Source organism: Chiloscyllium plagiosum, unplaced genomic scaffold (assembly GCF_037043375.1).
Source record: "Chiloscyllium plagiosum isolate Xiang-an unplaced genomic scaffold, Cpla_swu_hap1 HiC_scaffold_37, whole genome shotgun sequence".
In the NCBI taxonomy this organism is placed as follows: Eukaryota; Metazoa; Chordata; class Chondrichthyes; order Orectolobiformes; family Hemiscylliidae; genus Chiloscyllium; species Chiloscyllium plagiosum.
Window position 1 is genome coordinate 10,029,734 of NW_028270175.1, and position 19,663 is coordinate 10,049,396.

Genomic DNA, 19,663 nt, shown 5'->3' on the forward strand with positions numbered 1-19,663 from the left:
ACAACATCAGAATAAAGGACAGATTGACACTTTGTTGTGTTTCATGGGAGCTTGCGATGCACAAATCAGTCGCCATTTTCCCTACATTACACCAGTGACTGCACTATTTTATTTTATCGAAGTAAAGCACTTTGGATGTCCTAAAGTTACCAAAGGAGCTATACAAATACAAAAAGTTTTCTTTCCCTCCATTTATTATTATTGTCTGTTCGGCCAATGTCAGCTGGAGCCTTGTGGTGCATTGATAGCTTCCTTACCTCTGAGCTAGGAGGGCTGGATTCAAGGTCCATCTGCTCCAGAGATGTTTGTCATGACAGATCAGGAAAGTATCTACCTGTCCTTCAATGCAATACTGAAACACATTAACACCGAGGCCATCCTGTCAGTTTTACCAATACTCCTTCTGCCTCAGGTAAAAATACCTGGCAAATGGTGGAAAGGTTCAATATTAATTACTTTTCTGCTCATTGCAGTATTATATCTTCAAGAAAAAAATGATAATTTGTATTGTCTGAAGAAAGTATCCGGGCCTCTATCACTTCCAGTATGCCATCGCACATCCTCGTATTAAACTGATCAAATACAGTCATGGCCAGGGATTTGACTGACTGTGGAACAAAGCACTTTTCAATGCCACAGCCAATTTTTGCCACATTTGAATAAAATACCAACCCCTCCCCATCAAACTGGCCCAAATCACACATGTTAAATACAAAGGAGCAGATGCCAGCACTGTATCACAGTCAAACAAGCGATAACAGATAGTTGCCATGTTTTACAACATGGATAAGAGAGACGTGAAACCAGTTTCTGAGTGGCTAATGTACAAAGTTACAGGCAAACACTTGGATTTTGTAGCATTATTTAATTTTGCAGCTTTACAAGTTGAATTCTGGAAAGTTAATTTTTCTCAGAGTTATTTTTGTCCAGAGTCCTGGAGAGCCAAGAACTTAGAATTTTCCTTTTTTGTACGTGTCCTAAAGTATCTTATGGCAGAGATAGCACTGATATTCACCAGCAATGCTGCAAAAAAAACACAAAAGGAAATAAGATGTTGGGACGTCATGTTACTGTTGTACAAGACTTTGGTTTGGCTGCATTTGGAACACTGTGTTTCAGTTCTGGTCACCCTGTTATAGGAAGGATGTTATTAAACTGGAAAGGGTGCAAAAAAGATGTATAAGGATGTTTACGAGACTGGAGGGTTTGAGTTATAGGGAGAGGGGGAAAGGTTGGGATTTTTTTCCCCCTGATGTCTGAGATGTTGAGGGGTGACCTCATAGAGGTTTATAAAATCTTGAGGGGTGTAGATAAGGTCAGTAGCAAAGGTCTTTTTTCTAGGGGAGGGGAGCGCAAAACTAGAGGGCATTGGTTTAGAGTGAGGGGGAAAGATTTAAAAGGGACCTGAGGGGGAACATTTTCACACAGAGGGTGGTGCATATATGGAATGAGCTGTTAGAGGAGATGTTAAAGGTGGGTACAGTTACAACCTTTGGACAGATACATGGAAAGGAAAGGTTTAGGGGATATGGGCCAAACACAGGCAACAGGGACTTATTCAGTTTAGAAAACCTAGTCAGCATGGACGAGTTGGGCTGAAGGGTCTGTTTCTCTGCTGCAAAACTCTACAATGATGAGCTCAGCTGAAACATGCTTTCCCATTTCTGTCCCCACCTCATGTGGTGAAATACTAGTCTCCTGGGCTCCCAAACACTATCTACTACATCAGAGGGAATTGGTTTAGCTCAGTTGGCTGGTTGGTTTGTGATGCAGGGTAATGCCAACAGTATGGGTTAAATTCCCACACTGGCTGAGGTTACCATGAAACATGTACCTCCACTGCTTGCACACTCACCAGCTTTCCACATATCCGACTGAGAAGCTGCCGATTTCATAGCCCAGGAAGCGCAAACGAAACAAAATAAACAGAAATCTTTCCGAGTGCGGGCCAGACAGGAATGTCCTCTCCCTGAGTGTAGAAAGAAATAGTTTTTTAACTTGGATAATCAAATTTAGAATTCTTCTTTGCACAGTGAACAATTGAAATGGTTAGTGGAGCTAGAGATCTTCAAAACAGAGAGAGTTGCTTTACTGAGACAGCAATGATTTGGATAGGGTGAATGTCCAATTGCATCATATTAGATACACTTTTAACTTTTAGATTTGAAACACTGGGGGGATCAGAATGAGTCAGCCTTGCTGTTGCGCTGTTGCATTGATTCCATGTCAGACAAGCAGAGTACCTTTGAAATATGCTGTCGTGCAGTATGATTGCATTGCAGTATGATATTTCCCACCCTCAGTAACTCTTTCAGTACAGTGGGATCACTGTAGTGTGTTCACTGTCATGGATTTCTGATGAAGGGCTTATGCCTGAAATGTCAATTCTCCTGTTCCTTGGATGCTGCCTGACCTGCTGTGCTTTTCCAGCATCTCGATTCTGATCTCCAGTATCTGCAGTCCTTACTTTCTCCTAGTAAGTCAGTCAGTCAGTTATGTGTATGTAATGTAGAGTAACATCAGGAAGCACAGAACCCCGACTATGTCTGAGTCTGCATAAGCAATGCAAATAGTTAGTGTTGCTAATAAACTTCAAGACATCCATCTCAACAAAAATCTGATGTCTGTGGCATATTTCACATGAGCTAGCACACAGACCACATCACGCAGCCAGTTAGTGACAACTAGTTGGCACTAAAATGTGGAAAAGGCGGTATAGCGTGGAAGGTTGTGAAGCATACTTTTTCCAACAATCATTTCTCGTTATCCACCTGGATTCAGATCTGAACTTAACAAATCAGATTGAAGTGTTGTATGTGTACTGAAGCAAGAAATACTTGTGAGTGTTCTCTCTCTCTTTAAAATAAAATAGGAGGTCACGGCTTATCTGTTTACCCGAAACATCGACTTCTCCTGATGCTGCCTGGCCTGCTGTGTTCTTCCAGCCTCCTGCCTGTCCTTCCTGATGCTGCCTGGCCTGCTGTGTTCTTCCAGTCTCCTGTCTGTCCCTCCTGATGCTGCCTGGCTTTCTGTGTTCTTCCAGTCTCCTGCCTGTCTGCTTTTTGTTTAGAAAGGCAGCTCCAATCTACCACAGCTCTTCTAGAACAAAATACAGCCCACAACACTAAAATACGAAGGTTTTGTACATTTAAATCTGTGTTCAAGCATCAGTTAATTCTGTCGTCCTGCTTCTTTGAAATGGGGCAAAGGTTTTAAAAAGCACGCATGATGTCATTAGTCAATATTTGATCCACAGTCTGTAACTTTTAAAGAAAGCAACAAGAAATAAAATTGCAAAAAAAAATTAAAATTGCAGCCCTGCGCTGTAACACAGGTTTTTATAGTGACATGTTTAAAGAGTATCCAAAGCACAATAAAGATGGAAAGCAAGAATGGATTGGCACTACATTGATATTTGGTCAAAATTTCAGTTATTTAAACCGTGCATTAATCTTTTCTTCATCAAATCAAGTATAAAGAAAGACAAAACATCAAACTCCTTATTGCTGTTGGAAACAAGGGATTAAGATGAGTTAACTCATCTGCTGTTCCTTCAAAGATCCTGAAAGGATATTCCAGATTTGAAGTTAATCTTCCAGATTTTAGAGGACAAACTTAAAATTCAAGTCAACTTCAGGATACACTGACTTGAGATCATGTCCGACTAGCAACTACCAGGTGAACCAGTCAATCAGTTCATCAACATGGGTATTGATATAGAGGTTTGGACTGTAATTTCATCAAAGTTTACTTATTTGAAAGGTTTATGGCACTGGTCATTTACTCTAGATGGACAATATGTGCTAAATGACCAAAGTGCATACATCATCCCGAATGCATTTTACGAGGGATCTATGCAGAAAACTGCACAATGTTGTGCAGTCCACACATGACAGGATATCTGCTTTCAATGAACTTGACATCGCACATGTTGGAATCATCCTCCTTCAGTGTCAATACAGTTTCTCAGTGGTGTACATCTTTTATATTGTTGAAACTGTAGGACCAATGATTATTGGTTATTCTAGCAGAATAGAAGGATCTGCATATTATTATAATTCAGGAGGTACAAAACCTGTCAGTTACAACACTGAAGATTCCAGACTGCAACGTTAAAGACATCATCAACCTCAACAATAATGAGATTGTATCTTTCCCGATGAAATCCTCACTGAGCCAAGGTGAAAGATTGTGACTGCTATTTTCTATTTCCAAGAACACAATTATATTCTGGACACTGACTCCTTCAGCAAGTTCCCTTTGGTATAACAACTCAAAGATGCCACCAACACAATCGTCATTGACACCTTTAAAATTCTTGTATGTGAGCGGGTATCGCTGGCAAGGCTGACATTTGTTGCTCATTCCTAATTGCATTTGTTTCTCATCCCTAATTGCATTTGGACAGATTGACCAAATCAGAGGGCAGTTAAAAATCAACTACATTGCTGTGGGTCTGGAGTCACGTGTCGACTAGACCCAATAAAGGTGTCAGGTTTCCTTCCCTAAAGGACATTAGTGATCCAGATGGGTATTAAGTCAATGGTCATGTGGTTCCCATTAGGCTGACTTCTAAAAACAAATGCTTCATTGAACTCAAATTTTAACCACCTTGACATGGTAGATTTGAACTCATGTCCTTGGAACACCAGCCTGGGTCTCTAGATAATTAACACAGTGTCATTAACACTATGGTACAGCTCCCATGTGAGCTAACATAAAAAGGGCATTCAGACCTTAGCATATTGTCAATAGTGTTTGACCCAAGAAACCACATCTTGGTAGCACATCACTAACAACAGAACACTCAAATGCTCATGCCTTGATGATCCAATCAATGAACAATCTCAAAGACAGCTGTCCATTACACAACAGGCTGATTGAAGGTTAGCCTTTTGGTACATATTCTGGGTTCATTTTCTCTGGCAGTGCCACAGTTAATAGGTTTGTGAAACATTTCCTTTCTACACTATGGAAGCATAGTTGTAAAGCAATGTAGTCTTATGACTGCAATAGAATAATGTGGACAAGTCATCAGAGGAAATTAAACCCTGAAGTGTTGGCATTTTCTCAACCAGTCCTGGGACACAACATGCTCACAGCAACTGCAAATATATCTCAAGATGGAGAAGCTGTTTTGTGATTAGAGTGTTTGTTTGTCTTAGTGTGGCATGAGAACTGGTAAAGACAGAGTCAACCTGAGATGTGATGGTTCATACAGACAAACAGCCTGCAATGCTCACTGTGAAAAATGAGAGCAATCCAAGATTTCAGGCTGCAGAAAACCTAAGTGACTTCAGGAATGATGAGCAGACAATTGGAGGGAAAATAGTTCAAACAGACCTTCCTCTCAGACGAAAGGCCAGGCTTTCATAGTGCTTAACTAAATTACCGCGGAAAAGTTTTTTTTCTGTTCAGGCAGGTTGAGGGAATAAGCCCAGAGTCTATCTCAGTAGGAGTGGGGGTTAAACCTTTAGCTTCAGAGCTAATTGGAACCACAGTACCACAAGTTAGGCATCTGAGCTGATAAATGGACCGCTGATAGGGATGCAAACTGTGATAAACATCAACTGCTCCTGAAGAACAATAAACATCTTGAGAAATGCTGAGCATTCGATACAAAATTACTGGGCTTCCTATGCAAAGAGTTGCCCCTGAACAAGTGTTACAGACTGGCACAATCCAAAGTCCAGGCCTACACGCTGAAGGAGACACAAATGAGGGGAGCCACTGAAATGTGCAAAGCCCATTGAGCTCCTCTTGCCATACTACACTGAGAAGCCAGAAACTATATAAAACCCTGCGGGGGCTGCACGTTAAAACTGAAATATGTTCTACAATGTAAATGTAAGTTATAATTGCAACTGCAAGTGCAGTGAATCACCTCGGAAAACCATATACTGGACTGAAATATAGAAATCTGCATTTCCTGTCTGGCAATGTCAAATTTGAACATTTCTTAACATACTATTACAAATTATCTGAATTAAGTGTATTTTTGGAATAAATCAAAATAGGTGAAGAATGGAACTCAGAGATATGCAGGAGACCAGAGTTGTTCTTTCTTTCAACCTGCAGCCTGTTTAAGTTTGTTCAGTTGACTGAATAATCCTGAAGAGAACTTGTACTGTCAGGTCTGGTACAGCTTAGGATGTGTGCTCAGTACATTCCTGCAACTATCAGTCACATCAGTTAGGTTTTTGGGGTTAGCCTATCCCTGACAGGATAATTATCCGAGAGCTCAAAGTTCAAATACGGACATCATTTTACTCTCTCTAATTAATCTAAGCAAATGAATTAATGCACAGCATATTCACATACAGCAATTGAAATCACTTCAGTACTACTTCCCTAACACAGCAGCCTCATTAACACTTCTGATGCTAATACTAGGTTAGGAGCCCACGTTCAAGTCCCACCAGTCCAGGAGTGTGTGTGTGTGTGTGTGTGTGTGTGTGTGAACAAGTTGATTTAAATATAAATTTCTCATTGAATTTGTTCGAGGAGATTATGACTTTGCCTTTCAGAACGTTTCTGAAGTCCTTTCATTTTCTGCAGGGACTATCTCCTTGTCAAACTCCACAACACAGTTCACCTGGCCAAGGTTGCCTTGTAGGCAAAGCCCAGTGCCCATATGCTCCCCATTGCCCTCAATACCAAACACATCTGAAACAACTCCACAGAGGCCGGTATCCCATCATCAAGCCATCCTTTATTTACGTGCACTCAGTGCTTGTCACTGGTCTGGCTTTCTCAGAGCCGGCTCTCAGAGTGAGCAATCATCAAAAAGGCAGGCTGAGGAAATTCAGCATGTCCATCAGGACCCTCACTCATTTTTACAGATGCACCATGGAAAGCATCCTATCCGGATGGATCACGGCAATTGCCGGATGGTAAGGAACTACAGAGAGTCGTGAACACAGCCCAATCCATCACGCAAACCAACCTTCCATCCTTTGACTCCATTTACACATCTCGTTGCCACGGAGATGCAGCCAACATCATCAAAGACCCTGCCCGCCCTGGTTAGAATCTCTTCTAAACTCTTCCGTCAGGCAGAAGACACAAAAGCTTAAACACACGGACTAACAGGTTCAAGAACAGCTTCATCCCTGCTGTTATTAGACTGCTGAATGGACCTCCGAAATTTCAAACCTAATGTTGACCTTGCTTTCTATGCACCTTCTTTGAAACCGTAACTTTGTATTCTTCGCTCTGTCCAAACACCCTATGGCCTTTGATCTGCTGCACTGCATGTAAAACAAAACTTTTCACCATACTTAGGTACTCGTGACAACAATAAATCTAATCAAATCGAATCTGTCAGCTAGAGCTCCCTGATTGGACCAGGTTAATAGTCCCAATCAGGGAACTCTTATTCTATGAGGTCCACCTGGCTGACCTCATTACAAACACTACAACATCAGAGATCGCAATTATCTCTTTCTCTGGGCATGTCTCTGTTTGTCGCAGCTCACCTCTGAGTCAAAACCCTACGACTTCCTAATGTCCTGGGAGCTGAGGATTCAGCTAGTGCCACATCTGAAACCTTCTGAAGTTTAATTTAATGAAGTTTAATGGCTGATTCTAGCGATTCAGTAAGTATGTTAATGAGCTTGTAGCAACTGTGATATACCAACCAACGCTAACATAAACAAGGGCAAGCAATGGACCAGTGGTATTATCACTAGACAATTAATCCAGAGACTCAGGTAATGCTCTTGGGCCCTGGATTCCAACCCTGTCAGGGTAATGGACCCGGCATTGATCCTTGCAGCACACTGCTGGTGCGAGGCCTCCAGTTCGAAAGCCACTCCCCACAACCACCCTCTGTCATCTGCCTTTGAGCCAATTTTGTATACAAATGGCTAGCTCTCCCTGTATTCTATGTGATCTAAACTTGCTAACCAGTCTGCCATGCGGAACCTTGATGAACACTTTACTGAAGTCCAGGTAGGCAACATCCACCACTCTACCTTCATCAATCTTCTTCGTTACTTATTCAAAACACGGAATCAAGTTAGTTATACATGATTTCCCACGCACAAAGTCATGTTGACTCTCCCTAATCAGTCCTTGCCTTTCCTGTAAATCCTGTCCCTCAAAATCCCCTCCAACCACTTACCCACCACTAACACTAGGCTCAGTGATCTATAGTTCCCTGGCTTTTCCTTACCACCTTTCTTAAATAATGGCACCACATTAGCCAACCTCCATTGTGACCCATAAGTTAAACAACCACCGGTCACGTCCCCCCAATGAGAGAGCAGCCCTATAGTCTGACAGGACGATGGCAACTTTAGTTTTACTTAATAACTTTGTCAAAAACAGAAAGTGCTGGAAAACCTCAGCAGGTCAGGCAGCATCTCCGCTGTTTCTGAATTTGGTATCCTGTGGAACTCCAAGATAGGGTTACATTGAAATGGAAACATTAACTTTGCTTCTCTTTCAACTGATGCTACCAAAGCTGCAGAGTTTCACTGCAATTTCTGTTTTAGTTTTGGATCTACAACATCCACAGTATTTTGCTTTAATCAAACCAGTTGATTAGGTCATTGGTTGATGCAAATCTAAAGGCAATTAGTCACCTTTCAGAAAATTGAAAGGAGTGAGGGTGAAAGTGCAAAGACATGCATAGGAGAAGCTTGTAGATGAGTTGGATCTCTTGTTGCTGTTATGAAACATGTTTGAGCGCACTGCAACCACTCAACTGTTAGTGGACACGAACAAACAATTTAACAACATACAGCACTTCAATTCAGCCTTTTCCCAGACACGTTTGTTGCACCAGTCAAATTAACTTCTCAACACCTACTTCCACACCAACACTGATTAGTATTCACTCAATAAGCTACCTCGCTGTATGGTGCTCTCCATCATTGTCTGACTTGCTTCACCTTCTGAATATTTCACTAATGCATTATTTAGTGATCCAAGGTCAGGATTGCCAAAAGCCTTTGTGCTTTCAGATGTGTTAGAACTCCTGGCAGACACCAGTGCTGTTTGACCTTGCTGTGTTGGATGTAAGTATTTATGTACCAAAGACTTAATGATAGTCAATAAATTAAGTTTCCTTGGTTGACGGCTCCCTTGTTTCACACGCTTGAACATGGAAGGCACACGCAAGAAAAGTAAAGCATTGTCATCCATTTCCTCTCCAAAGTCCTCGTAAAAATACTCATAAATTTCAGGGCACGTGATGGAATAATCATCCTCAAGTTTCCCTTTTGCAGCTGACACTAATTCCAAACAAGGTGAAGGGTCCCTGCTTATTAGAAATTGATTGTCCTTTGACACAGGGACAGAAGCCTGTGCATTGAAATCCTCTTCTAACACACTTTGAGGCTGAGTGCCACTGGGGACAACGACTTGTCCATATTCATTGTGTTGGCCCTGGAACACTGTACTGTCCCACAGTTCTGGGAGGGCCTTGGCAGCTTGCTCACATGCCTGTGTGCATCGAAATCCAACATCTAAATGGTCATCCTTGGCCATCTCTATATCGCTCTTATAACAATCATGGTCCAGCACATTTTCGACATAGCTGTCCATGTCCAGCATGACACTGGGTCTAGCGCAGGCACTCCCATCGTGAGACTGGTGAACCATGGTGGGAGTGACAGAATTGGATGGATGTGTAGAGTACGAGGATTCTGAAGTGGAACTGTGAAGATATTGCGGTGTTCTCGAAGTATGGAGACCTTTGCCAGAAATCAGGAAACGCTGCCTCCCAGATGGATTGCCGCTTGATGTCATGTGACCAGTGGCCATCAGAAACTGGTTAACGATTTCCAGCTCCACGTCTTCTTCAGCAGCAGACAAGACATCCTCGGAGGGGTAAGGCATGCTGTCGTGCTCTGGAGGAAAATGCCCGGCCAAAGTGGGTGTGCCTCTGCTCTGAAAGATTGCCTGTCCCTCTTCCCTGTCTATTCTCCGCGTGCACTGTATGGCCACGTCCACTGGGCTAGGGGACTGGCGAGATCGGCTAAGGTTGACCCTCTTGCTCCTCTTGGGGTGAGACCGTAAGATCTTCTCCGAATCCTCACTGAGGTCGGAATCTTCCGAGGTGGCCAGGGAAGGTTTTAGGATGCAACGGCACTCCTCAGGAACGCTGTCGAACAAAGGCCAATCTCTCTCACCCTGGTGGAAGCTGTAACCAAAATCATCCATATCTGAAACCACAGAGAGTCGACAATTTAGCAAAGGAAGTGGGCACCAGTTGGAAGGATTAAAGAGCTGGAATTAGTTGTGCGCTTGCCGGTTCAGAGATTGTAGATCGACTGTCCCTCAGCACAGAGGCACATGCCAAAGTGTGTGGCTATACAGAATGCACGGTGGCTCAGTGGTTAGCGCTGCTGCCTCACAGCGCCAGGGACCTGGGTTTGATTCCAGCCTCGGGCAACTATCTGCATGGAGTTTGCACATTCTCCCCTTGTCTGCATGGGTTTCCTCTGGGTGCTCCAATTTCTTCCCACGATTCAAAAATGTACAGGTGAATTGGCCAAACTATATTGCCCATAGTGTTCAGTAGGTTAGGTGCATTGGTCAGGGGTAAATATGGGGATGTGTCTGGGAGGGTGACTTTTTGTTGGGTCGGTGTAAACCTGTTGGGCCGAAGGGCTTGTTTCCACACTAGGGATTCTATGATTCAATGAAATGTGCCTATTGCCACGTTGGTTAAGGCGCATGATAGCCATCTAGATGTTAGACCCATTGCACCAGTGTCAAACCCACTTGCTAAGCTGGGTACATACTAGCCTTCCTGGAGCACCAGCACACCAACTGTTCTGAAGTAATTGGTGTAAGCTGTCACTCACCCTGGGCTCCACCAATGCCCATTCTCTCCAGCTCTCTGCCAAGCTTCTCACATCCACTCTACACCACCCGAAACCTGAATCTGTCTAATGCCCTCAAACATCATCCCCTCCCCTGACACTGGTGAGCAGGTACACGCTGTAAGAACAAGCTGAAACATTCAACATCTCCGAGAGCTCATTGTGAAATGCCACCACTTACAGACTTAAACCATCGACGTGATTGAATTAAATGGTTAGATGTCTTGATTGTGGGCAAGTTTTGGCTTTTACATTTCAGCGAGTCTTGCCCGCCCCAAACACCTGTCACAAGATGGAGCAAAGGCAGTCAACAATTGTCCAAAATGCTAACGTGGTACAGAGCTCCTCCCAGAAGAGAAAGTAACCATCCCTTTATCCAGCTAAATCCTGTTAGTGTGAAGATCATTACAATGTAGCTGGTCGTCCCTCGGTTGATGTAACTGGAGAGACCCATTCTCCAGCAGTTCATGGAGATGGGCTCTGAATGGACAATCCCTACTGTCATGATGCTTTGTTCGCTGACAGTTTGCTCAATTGCCCCATGATTCCCTCGTGGGCAGACAACGCACACTGTTTACTTGAAAATGAGACCGAGTCAGGAGAAAACTGGAAGCTGTCTGACCCCTGCTGGCTTCCGAGATGGAAAACCCTGACGTCAGCTGATACCCTGACCCAAAGCAATGCACCTTGGACATCAAACTCTCCCAAACCCAAGGCAGGCAGGCTGAACATCACATCCTGCTAGATGTACAAGGTGCATTGCAAAACTTCACCCAGACTCCTTCCAAACCCACAACCTCTGCTGTGTTGGACAAGAGCAGCAGTTATATGGAAACATCACCCCCTGCAGTTTCCCCTCTGAGCCACACACTATCCTGAGTTGGAAATAGATTGCTGTTCTTTCACTCTCACTGGGTCAATATCCCAGAAACCTCTCCCTTAATAGCATTGTGGGTCCACCTTTCTTTAGGTGCATTCACAGGATGTGGGTGTCACTGGTCAGGCCAGCATTTAATGGCCATTCCTAATTGCCCAGAGGGCAGCTAAGAGTCAACCACATATGCTATTGGTCTAGAGTCACATATAGGCCAGACACACCGAGAATGGCAGATTTCCTCGCCTAAAGGATATTAATGAGTCAGAAAGATTTTTACATTTCCCCCAAGTGGATTGCAGCGGTTCAAGAAGGCAGCTTCCATCACATTCCCAAGGGTAATTAGGGACGGGCAATAAATGCTGGCCCAGCCAGTGATGCCCACATGCCCTGAATGAATAAAAACAAAGACCTCACTCTGCGAATCGTTGTACAATTTTCTAGTTTACAGAACGCTATGTTTTGAGGCCTGCACAGACTCTTCAGGGATTGTAATGAGAGTGGGCAATGGGAACGTGGATTGTCTGAGTCCTGCACTATCTTTAAATGGACAAAAACTACACCAGGTTTGTGACTGTCTGGGGAGTAGTTGATATCCAAACCTCAAAGCTGCAGCAGGCTGTGAGTGACATTGAAACATCACCTACTCCTGAAATATCTTAGCAAATAGAGATGGTTAATTGCTCCTTCTTACATTGCTGTTCTATCATCAAATAACATTAGCAACTCATTTAAATGATTTTCTATTCGAAAAATTACTCACCTTTGCTTCCTACAACAGGCACAAGATACAAAGGGCAGGGAACTGAGCTCCCACATCTACGTGTGCACTATCCCAGAGTTTGACCTTTGCTGGGACACACTGTCCTTTACTTACAGTAATATCAGATTATTAAAAATAGACCTGACTGTGATCACATGGACTGCGTTTGACTTTGCTTCCTCTAGTGTGATAGTCAGCAGTGTTATAGCATTACAGTCCACTAATAGAAATGACACAGGAAGTCAATGTGGTTCTCGATTAATCCAGGGATATTCTGGGGTTCTGCACTTTCCGTGAGGGATTTCTTTTGACAGGGGGTAGCTGGGGGGCTCCTAAGGTAATTTCTTTTCCTTCATTGACAGGATGTGGACTTCACTGTCTAGAACAGCATTTCTTACCCATCCTGAATTGCCCTGGGGGCAGTCAAGGGTGTGGGTGTGGGTCTGGATTCACACGTAGACTGGATCAGGTAAGGAAAGCAGTTTCTGTTCCTGAAGGATATTAGGGAATCAGATGGATTTTTCCAACAATCGACTGTCGTCATCATTAGAGTCTTAAATCCAGATATTTATTAAATTCATGTTCTACCATCTGCCGTGGCGGGATTTGAGACCAGGTCCACAGGATGTTACCTGTGTTTTTGGATTAGCAATCCAGTGATAATACCACTCAACCATAGCCTCTCTGTCATATGAATCTAGAGCGTAAGCAGAGAACACTCAGCCCGTCATGAGGAGTGTGGCCAAATTATAGCTTTCCGCCATCTTCATCTGACGCTGTCACCACCCCTGGTGGAATAAAGGTCATCCTGTGACATGGGTGCGTAATTGGTTAGGAGTTAGAAACCTGCATGTGGGCACAAAGAGAGTGTTCCCTTGTTGGTGAGGTGTGACAAGATGTGTTGCCTGAGGGATTTGAACTGGGCCTCAAAACCTATCCCTAGTGCAGGGACTGACTAAGAGCTGTAAGAACGACAATACTAAGGACCATGTTTCCGAAAAGACTTTGGAAAAGGGTACAGACGAGTTTATCAGGGGTAAGGGACTTCAGTCATGAGGAGAATCACAGAGTCATAGAAATATACAGCACGGAAACAGACCCTTCGGTCCAACACATCCATGCTGACCAGCTTCCTACATAAATCTAGTCCCATTTGCCAGCACTTGGCCCATATCCCTCCACACCCTTCCTATTCATATTCCCATTCAGATGCCTTTTAAATGTTGGAATTTACTAGCCTCCAACACTTCTTCTGGCAGCTCATTCCATAGACGCACCACCCTCCTCGTGAAAAAGTTGCCCCTTAGGTTCCTTTTAAATCTTTCAACTCTCACCTTAAACCTATACCCTCTAGGTCTGGACTTCTCCAACCCAGGGAAGAGACTCTCTCTATTTACCATATCCATGTCTCTCATGAGAGATGGAAAACTTCAGACTATTCCATTTGGAAGTGAAAACATTAAGAGATGATGCAATGAAGTTTATGAGAATGATCCTGAAAATGAGAAACTTTGGTTCTGAGGACAGATTGGCGAACTTGGTACTCTACTCCTCAGAGAGAAGGCTGAGGGGAGATTTGTTGGAGGCTTTCAAAGTCATGAGCAGGTTCAACAGAGTAGCGGGAGTGAAGCCATTTCCAATTGGAAAAGGACAGAGAATGAAAGTGCATAGATTTGAGGTGAAGTGCAAATGAAACAAAGTTGATGTGAAAATAACTGTCTCACACAGCGTGTTGTTAGGGTATGGAATGCACTACCTGGAAATGTGGTGGATGCAGGTTCCATTGAGACATTCAAGAGGGGCATTGGATGGCTATTTGAAGAGATATAAAGTGCAAGGGTATGGGATAAAGGCAGGAGATTGGTGCTAGGTAATAATACTCGCTTGAAGAGACAGTGCCATTATAATGGGCCTCTTTCTGCACAATCAGAATTTTGTGATTCCGTGCCCTATTGGAGCTTTCAAAATGAAGAAAAGTTTTGATAGAATGGCTGTAGACAAACTATTCCTTCTTTCAAGTGGGGCTGACCTATAGAGGTTTATAAAATCATGAGGGACATGGAAAGGGTGAAAAGCCAGGGTAGGGGAGCCCGAACCTAGAGGGCAGAGGTTCAGGCTGAGAAGGGAAAAAGGGATCTGAAGGGCAACCTTTTCACGTAAAGGGTGCTGCGTGTATGGAAGAGGCTGCCAGAGGAAGTGCCGGAGGCTGGTACAATGACAACATTTAAGAGGATATTTGAGTATATGGATAAGAAGGGTTTAGAGAGATATGGTTTAAGTGCTGGCAAATGGGACTACATTACTTTGGAATATCTGGTCAGCATGGAAGAGTTGGACCGAAGGGTCGGTACAACTTTATGTCTCTACGATTTTCTGGGTCAATACCCAGCAGAGAGAAGTTTAAAATCATTGGTGCAAAATCTGGAGGGCAGATTAGAAGAAATGCTGTCACTCGGAGAGCTGTCGGGGCTTGGAACAGCCAATTCTGTGAAGAATTTTGAAAGGGAGTGTGACAGGTATCCAAGGACAAGAAATTTAGAATTTCACGGTCAAAAAGCCAGAAGGTGAGGCTAAGGACAACTGTTCTCTCAAAGAGCCTGCATGGGAAAGGATGAGCTGCATGGTCTGCTAGACTAATTCAGAGGCAGCTTAGAGGCACTAACGTTGCTGTGGGTCTGGAGTCACATGTAGGCCAGACCAGGCAAGGATGGCAGATTTCCATGTCTGAAGATGATTAGTGAACCAGTTGGGTTTTAATGACAGTCAACGATAGTTTTATGTACACCATGACTGAGACTAGCTATCCTGATTTATTGAAATAATTTATATTTCTGCCACTGTGAAGTTCAGACTTTTGTCACTCACCCTCACCAATAGCCTGGTAAAGGTAAAACTACCCCAGGCTTACCAGATGATAGGACTGCTCTTTCATTGTAGAAAGACACTCACAACTGCTGGAGGTGTTTAAACCTGTGGGTCACCACACCTCAGGCAAGAGGAGAGGTTGAGAAGGTGAGATTGTTCTGGTGACCTCAGCTGGTGGGGGAATTGAACCCATGCTTTTGGCATCACAATCCTGCCATCTGGGCCACAACGAATCAGACCACAAATTGGAGGAACAACACCCCATCTTCCGCCTGGGCAGCCTACAACCCGGAGGACTCAACATCGAGTTCTCCAATTTCAAATAACCTCCCTCCCAATCCTAAATTAGAGTGGTGCTGGAAAAGCACAGCAGGTCAGGCAGCATCCGAGGAACAGGAAAATCGACGTTTCGGGCAAAAGCCCTTCATCAGGAATAGAGGCAGGGTGCCTGCAGAGTGAGAGATAAATGAGAGGGGATGGGGGTGGGGAGAAAGTAGCATAGAGTACAATAGGTAAATGGGGGTGGGGATGAAGGTGATAGGTCAGAGAGGAGGGTGGAGTGGATAGGTGGAAAGGAAGATAGGCCGGTAGGACAAGACATGGGGACAGTGCTGAACTGGAAGTTTGGAACTGGCGTGAGGTGGGGGAAGGGGAAATGAGGAAACTGGTGAAGTCCACATTGATGCCATGGGGTTGAAGTGTTCCGAGGCGGAAGATGAGGCATTCTTCCTCCAGGTGTCAGGTGGTGAGGAGCGGCTGTGGAGGAGGCCCAGAGCCTCCATGTCCTTTGGCAGAGTGGGAGCGGGAGTTGAAATGTTGGGCCACAGGGTGGTGGTGTTGATTGATGCGGATGTCCCAGAGATGTTCCCTAAAGCGCTCTGCTAGGAGGTGTCAAGTCTCCCCAGTGTAGAGGAGACCGCATCGGGAACAATGGATACAATAAATGATATTGGTGGGTGTGCAGGTAAAACTTTGATGGATGTGGAAGGCTCCTTTGGGGCCTTGGATGGAGGTGAGGGAGGAGGTTTTACAGTTCCTGCGGTGGCAGGGGAAGGTGCCAGGATGGGAGGGTGGGTTGTTGGGGGGCGTGGACCTGACCAGGTAGTCACGGAGGGAACGGTCTTTGTGGAAGGTGAAAATGGGTGAGGAGGGAAATTTTTCCCTGGTTGTGGGGTCCGTTTGGAGGTGACGGAAATGTCTTCGGATGATGTGGTTTATGCGAAGGTTGGTAGGGTGGGAGGTGAGCACTGGGGGGTTTGGTCCTTGTTACGGTTGGAAGGGTAGGGTTTGAGAGCAGAGGTGCGGGATGTGGACGAGATGCGTTGGAGGGCATCTTTAACCACGTGGGCAGGGAAATTGCGGTCTCTAAAGAAGGAGGCCATCTCGTGTGTTCTGTGGTGGAACTGTTCCTCCTGGGAGCAGATATAGCGGAGGCGGAGGAATTGGGAATACGGGATGGCATTTTTGCAGGAGGTAAGGTGGGAAGAGGTGTAATCCAGGTAGCTGTGGGAGTCGGTGGGTTTGTAAAAAATGTCAGTGTCAAGTTGGTCGTCATTAATGGAGATGGAGAGGTCCAGGAAGGGGAGGGAGGTGTCAGAGATGGTCCAGGTAAATTTAAGGTCAGGGTGGAATGTGTTGGTGAAGTTGATGAATTGCTCAACCTCCTCGCGGGAGCACGAGGTGGCCCCAATGCAGTCATCAATGTAGCGGAGGAAAAGGTGGGGAGTGGTGCCGGTGTAATTAAGGAAGATCGACAGTTCCACATAGCCAACAAAGAGACAGGCATAGCTGGGTCCCATACAGGTGCCCATGGCTACCCCTTTGGTCTGGAGGAAGTGGGAGGATTCAAAGGAGAATTGTTAAGGGTGAGGACCAGTTCGGCCAAATGAATGAGAGAGTCGGTAGAAGGGTACTGTTGGAGATGTCAGGAGAGGAAGAGACGGAGGGCTTGGAGGCCTTGGTCATGGCGGATGGAGGTGTAGAGGGATTGGATATCCATGGTGAAGATGAGGCATTGGGGGCCGTGAAAACGGAAGTCTTGGAGGAGGTGGAGGGCGTGGATGGTGTCTCGAACATATGTGGGGAATTCCTGGACTGGGGGGATAGGACAGTATCAAGATAGGTGGAGCCCTGACTCCTTTCCCAGCCCCTCCCCCCTCCCTTCCACTCCTCCCTGCCATCAACTGGATTCATTCCTCCCAGTGACCAACCAGCTTGTACCCTCTACCTGTTCTTCACCTATCCCCACTTCACCACCCTGCCCCCTGCCACCCCCTTTATCTGCAGCTCCCCCCCCCACTCCCGCCCAGTCCTGAAGAAGGGTTACACCTGAAAGGTCAACTTCGCCACCTCCTGATGTGCCTGGCTTGCTGGGTTCCTCCAGCCTCCTGCCTGTCTACCTTGGATTCCAGCATCTGCAGTTCTTTTGTCTCTATTCCAATCAACTGACCACCATCTAGAGTCCTGGCTTACTGGCCCAGTGACACTCCTCCCAGGTTCGTGCTTGCGTTATCAAACTTTGAAGAGAGCTGCAAATCATTCGCGTAAAGGAGCCAACTCATTGACAGGGAAACCAAGCCCAGGTGAGTAACATAAATCAAACATCCCTTCTCCGATACTAATTTGTATTGTCAAAACCTTTCCAAAAATGATATGCCATCACTGGAATCAATGAAGGCAACAGGAAAAGGATGGGGAAAGAAACAGCTCCTCTCCCTAAAAATTACCTCTCCAAGTTGATAGTTTTACAAAACATTTCGTGTTAAGTCTGAGTTTGTTACAGGCTACAGTTCAAGAGCTCCCCCTCATGGCACTTTTTTTTTTAATCTTCACAGCTGACTTGAACCACTTAGAGCAACTACCTGCATTTACGTAGCACCCTTAACATGGTCAATCTACCCAAGACACTTCACAGGAGTGTGGAAAACTTACAGCATAGGAAGAGGCTGTTCAACCCTCTGGTGTCTATGCTGGCTGAGAAAGGAGGGAACAGGCTGATCCCACTTACCTGTCCTTGGCCACATTCGAGTCAATGCAATGATGGTTTCTACCACTCTCATTACTTCAGGACCCTCTGAATGTAAGAAAATTCCCCTCAATTTCCCGCTGAGTCTGTAGGAGGAGGATTAATGTCCTTCTCCACTCTGCCAAGGTAAGCGGCACCATCTTCTCTTTGATGGATCACACTCACTCTATCTCTGCTGTCACACACACACTTTCCACCTAGGCTCATTCTCTACCACACTCACTATTGTCTCCAACATCTTCCCTCCCTCCCATCACCCACCCCAACCCCCAACACCGCTAATCCTGCAAGTCCCTCTGTTCTGCCTGCCACCTACTATCATCTCCCTTAAGCCTTGCCCTTTTCTCTCATTCCAGGAAAAAAGCAGGGCCCACTAGATGAGGGGGTGTGTGTCACTTCTTTCAAAAGAGAAAACAGAGATCAGTGCTATCAGGTAAGGGGCAAGGGTCAGTGTCTTCAGGTGAAGAGGCATGGGTCAGTGTCTTCTGATGAAGGGGCAACGGTCAATGCCTTCAGGTGAAGGGGCATGGGTCAGTGTCTTCTGATGAAGGGGCAAGGGTCAGTGCCTTCAGGTGAAAGGGCAAGGGTCAGTGCTTCAGGTGAAAGGGCAAGGGTCAGTGCCTTCGGGTGAAGGAATGAAAGTCAATGCCTTCAGATGAAGGACCATGGGTCAGTGTCTTCTGATGAAGGGGCAAGGGTCAATGCCTTCAGGTGAAAGGGCAAGGGTCAGTGCTTCAGGTGAAAGGGCAAGGGTCAGTGCCTTCGGGTGAAGGAACAAAAGTCAGTGTCTTCAGGTGAAGGGGTAAGGGTGAGTGCTTTCAGGGGAGAGACCAAAGTGTAGTGATTGTAATGAGGTCAGCGAGGTAGACCTCATTGAACATGAGTTTCTGGATTGGGGCTGCTAATCTGGTCCAATCAGGGAGCCCTCACTGACAGATATAAACAGGGACATGTTCTCTCTGAGAGCTGGATCTGAGGGAGCTGGATCAGTGTCAAGGACTCTCCATGAGAAAATAAAAGGTGACTTGGTGATGCGATACTGGCCTCTGAGGAGTTATTTCAGTGGCAATGAGAGTAAAGCACGTTTCTGAAGAAACTAACTTATAATAGTCGTCTTTAGCTTGAGGTAAGCATTTCTAGCATCATGCCATTGTTTTGGAAGCTTGACTTGTTTGATCCTGCTGTTGAAGTCTGGGCCCAGTACATGGAAAGAATGCATTAGTTTTTCTGAGTAAATGACATTGGGGTGGCTGACAAGCAACGAGTAATTCTCCTGATGGCTTGTGGACCCACAGCTTTCT

At 45.1% G+C, this 19,663-nt stretch overlaps 1 protein-coding gene across 1 annotated transcript; it reads right to left on the reverse strand.

Annotated features, from left to right (window-relative positions):
• Positions 1-850: 850 nt before the first annotated feature.
• perm1a (PPARGC1 and ESRR induced regulator, muscle 1a) lies at positions 851-12,563 on the reverse strand. Its single transcript, XM_043676133.2, has 4 exons — positions 12,473-12,563; positions 8,856-10,172; positions 1,856-1,969; positions 851-1,023 (listed from the first exon to the last, which is right to left on the reverse strand). Exons 2-4 carry the CDS (start codon positions 10,168-10,170, stop codon positions 917-919), a joined length of 1,536 nt encoding a protein of 511 aa, XP_043532068.2. The 5' UTR covers positions 10,171-10,172; positions 12,473-12,563; the 3' UTR covers positions 851-916.
• Positions 12,564-19,663: the final 7,100 nt, after the last annotated feature.

Excerpts from the sequence above, each read along its gene's own strand:
- perm1a (XM_043676133.2), bottom strand. The coding sequence starts at position 10,170 with ATGGATGATTTTGGTTACAGCTTCCACCAGGGTGAGAGAGATTGGCCT. Across the intron at positions 1,970-8,855 it reads GGAGAGCACCATACAGCGAG|GGAGAGGACATTCCTGTCTG; the intron begins GTAGCTTATTGA and ends TTCTACACTCAG. Across the intron at positions 1,024-1,855 it reads GTCGGATATGTGGAAAGCTG|CATTGCTGGTGAATATCAGT; the intron begins GTGAGTGTGCAA and ends TTTTTTTTGCAG.